Source organism: Ochotona curzoniae, unplaced genomic scaffold (genome assembly GCF_017591425.1).
Source record: "Ochotona curzoniae isolate NIBS_2020 unplaced genomic scaffold, NIBS_Ocur_1.0 contig_3520, whole genome shotgun sequence".
NCBI lineage: Eukaryota > Metazoa > Chordata > Mammalia > Lagomorpha > Ochotonidae > Ochotona > Ochotona curzoniae.
This window is the reverse complement of record NW_024465894.1, coordinates 465,845-469,620: the sequence shown is the minus strand read 5'-3', so window position 1 is coordinate 469,620 and position 3,776 is coordinate 465,845. Positions and strand designations below refer to the sequence as shown.

Below are 3,776 nucleotides of genomic sequence, written 5' to 3'. Positions count from 1 at the left end.
CCAATCCCTCTCCCTGATAGTGGCCTGGGAAATACAACGGAGGATAGCCTAAATGTTGGGGCTCCTGTCACCCACAAGAGATACCTGGAGGAATCTCCTGGCTCCAGCATGACCCCAACCCCTCCATTACAACCATCGGGGGATTGACCAGCAAATGGGAGATCTGTCTGTTTCTCCCTCTTTCTCTGTAACTCAGTCTTTCTAACAAAATAAGGCAAATCTTAGAAAGAAGGAAGAAAAAAGCAAGCAAGCAGTGAGAACGACCTCATTGGGAAGTTCCCCAAACCACCCAGCCTTCAACAGTCAGCCTGACCGGCCAGCACCCACCAACATCAAGGAAAGACCTGCATGGCAAAGCATTATGCCTCAATGGCATAAGTGACTGTCAGCCTTTCTGAACAGCTTTTTTTTTCAATACAACGTATAAATCTTTAGACATAATTCTATTGTATACTTCATAGAAAATACTATAGGGGAAACAGAACCTTGATATGGACTGGGAAACCAAAACCTCCATGTGACTCTCTCTATTGCCTCAGTCCCTTCACTGCAGTTTCACTGAAGTTTGCCTCTGCCTGATTTCTCTTTTCCCAAGTTCAGAAAAGACCAGTAATAGAGCAACGACCTTGTTTACGCCTGTATTCCCTGCACCCAGAAGAGATCTGACACATAGTAGGTGCTCAGTCAGTGTCTATTGAAGCGAACAACACACAAACAAATGAATGGAGGAACAGATGGCCTGCTGTCCCCAGGCAAATACCAACCGCTCAGCTGTACCGATGCGCAGTGGACCGATCTGGCCTGCAGGGGGCACCAGGCTGCTTCTCAGTCTCCCCGCAGAAGCTAGGAAGCTGGGGACCTGCTGTCAGTCAGAGGGGTGCCCGAAGCTCAGTGGTCATTTCGCTGCACTAAAGATTAAGTAGGAGTTGTTCACCCTCGGTCGATGTATAAAACCCGAGTGTTCTCCCCCTCCCTGCCAGTGGCAAGCACAGCATCTCTCTCTTGCTATGGAAGGAACGGTAGCTGTAGCAACCGGTGACAGGTGGGGACGCGAGCAGAGCGCCAGGGGCTGCGAGGGACAAAGACGACAGCTGATCCGAGTCTGTTCAGCTGCTCCTCCTGGGGCACAGGAGAGCTTCCCACGTGTCTCCAAGTGACTAATTTTCTCTTCCTCTCTCCCAAATCTTTCCAGCCCCTTTTAGTCTGGAAAACAAACTCCAACTCTAGACTCGACAAACATCCAAAAGAAGTATCTGGCAGGAGATTTCTCCCTTTCCTGCAAGTAGCAGCCTCCAGACCCGGCTCGGAGCAGCTGGTCTTTAGCAATGAACGCTTCGTGCTGCCTGCGCTCTGCTCACCTGACACTAGCTAACAGCTCAGAGCACCGGACGGCCCCTTTCTCCAGCAACCAGAGTGGTGGCAGCAGCGGCAGCAGGTTCTGTGAACAGGTCTTCATCAAGCCGGAGGTCTTCCTGGCTCTGGGCGTCCTCAGCCTGCTGGAAAACATCCTGGTGATCCTGGCCGTGGTCCACAACGGCAACCTGCACTCACCCATGTACTTCTTCCTCTGCAGCCTGGCCGCGGCCGACATGCTGGTGAGTGTGTCCAATGCCCTGGAGACTGTCATGATCGCCGTGGTCAACAGCAACTCCCTGACCTTCGAGGACCAGGTCATCCAACACCTGGACAACGTCTTTGACTCCATGATCTGCATCTCCCTCATGGCCTCCATCTGCAACCTCCTGGCCATCGCCGTGGACAGGTATGTCACCATCTTCTACGCGCTCCGCTACCACAGCATCATGACCACGAGGAAGGCCCTCGCCCTGATCGCGGGCATCTGGGCGGGCTGCAGCGTCTGCGGCGTCGTGTTCATCGTCTACTCCGACAGCAAGATGGTCATCGTGTGCCTCATCACCATGTTCTTCGCCATGCTGCTCCTCATGGGCACTCTGTACGTGCACATGTTCCTCTTCGCCCGGCTGCACGTCAAGCGCATCGCGGCCCTGCCGCCCGCCGACGGGGCGGCCCCGCAGCAACACACGTGCATGAAGGGGGCGGTCACCATCACCATCCTGCTGGGCGTCTTCGTCTTCTGCTGGGCCCCCTTCTTCCTGCACCTGGTGCTCATCATCACGTGCCCCGCCAACCCTTACTGCATCTGCTACACGGCACACTTCAACACCTACCTGGTCCTCATCATGTGCAACTCTGTCATCGACCCCCTCATCTACGCCTTCCGCAGCCTGGAGCTGCGCAACACCTTCAAGGAGATCCTGTGCGGCTGCAGCAGCTTGAGCCTGGGCTAGGGTGCAGGCAGCCAGCAGCGGGGGCTCTCTGACCCTCCCACCGGCCAAGGTGTGCAGAAAGGAAGATGTGAATGATGGAAGCACAGCTGTGCCTGCGTGTATCCGACTGAAAAGCTGACAGAGCCCTTTGCATGGGAAGGGAGGCTCCGAGAGGCTCCGAGAGGCCTCTGATGAGGTAAGTCACACACTCTCGTTTCCCAGACAGATGCTGCAGGTGAGTCAGTGAAAGCTGCCTGGGTGCCATCCTCATGTGGCCCCCCAACCGGAGCCTGGGTGCTGCCCGCCCACCTGCCACCTGCCCCCATGTTCCTGTCTTCATGCTTCAAGTCAGACTGACCAAAGGATTCTCATGAGCTGCACAGGTGGCTCAAAGCCTCCAGCCCCCGGCAGCTAGCACCACAGAGAGCTTTGCACTCGCTCCATAGGAGCCTGTGACTCTGGTCTGTCCATCCGTGAAAGGGAAGCAATCCTCTTGAAACGAGCAACCCTTTGTAGAGGCTGCCATACTATGCTGATCTCCTCACGGGTACCCCAATACCCCCACCAGCATGCCACACTATTCTCCTCACGGGTACCCCAACATGCCCACCAGCATGCCACGCTATGCTGTTCTCCTCACGGGTACCCCAACATGCCCACCAGCATGCCCATGAAACTCACTTCTACGCTGCTGCTGCTGCTCCAGGAGTCTTGCATTCAAGCTAAAGGTAGCCTTCACAATTCTAACAAAAGAGAGAATGCTTTGGGTTACCAGAATATGTCTGCGTTCTTGTATTTTGAGACCTTGCTATTTTAACATGAAACCCACTCTAATTGTATTACTGAAGTGTTGTTTCCATTATTCCTTCTCTGCCTTTAAAACAAGAGGGAGAACTGTGGGTGACAGGATCCTGAGAAACTGCTTTAGTGTCATGTCACAGAGTCTGAAGAACGGTGAGATGACTGCGGCATCCCCAGAGTTTACTCACTCTGAACAATCGTGTCATTGCCACACTGTCTGTAAACGAGGGTGGCCTGTGGCTCTCCACTCCTCTTGTGCAACTCGGTGTTTGAGCCTGTGGCTCGGACGCCTCTGCCCGGTCACATGGCACGGTCCACTCGTGGCAGCACAGCTCCTGCCTCACCCAGGTAACCGCAGTATCTAACTGCTGGATTCCCCCTCCCCACTCCTCCTGGATGCCCCTTGGATGCCCCTTGGATGCCCCTGCATGTTATGCTCCGTCCTTAGTGGGCAGCTGTATGCCTTTCCATATTATATTGTGGCTTGTTTGTATTTGGAAATTCTTCTGCTAATATATAAGCAAAACTGCGTGTTTCCTGCTTTGACTGTAAGATTTAGAAATTAAAGAAAAGGCTTCTGTGGCTGCTGCACTTGTGTGAGCCTGACGTGGGGCTCTGCCATGGGCCAGTGGGCAGTGCCCTGCCGTTCAGGTGCTGCTCTCAGTGGGATGGCAGCCACAAGTCACA

General features: G+C 54.2%; 1 protein-coding gene across 1 annotated transcript; it reads left to right on the top strand.

The window, feature by feature from the left end:
* The first annotated feature begins 1,237 nt into the window (after positions 1-1,237).
* Positions 1,238-2,309, top strand: MC3R (melanocortin 3 receptor). The gene has a single exon (XM_040981042.1). The coding sequence runs from the start codon at positions 1,326-1,328 to the stop codon at positions 2,307-2,309; it is 984 nt and encodes a 327-aa protein (XP_040836976.1). The 5' UTR covers positions 1,238-1,325.
* The last annotated feature ends 1,467 nt before the right edge of the window (positions 2,310-3,776 follow it).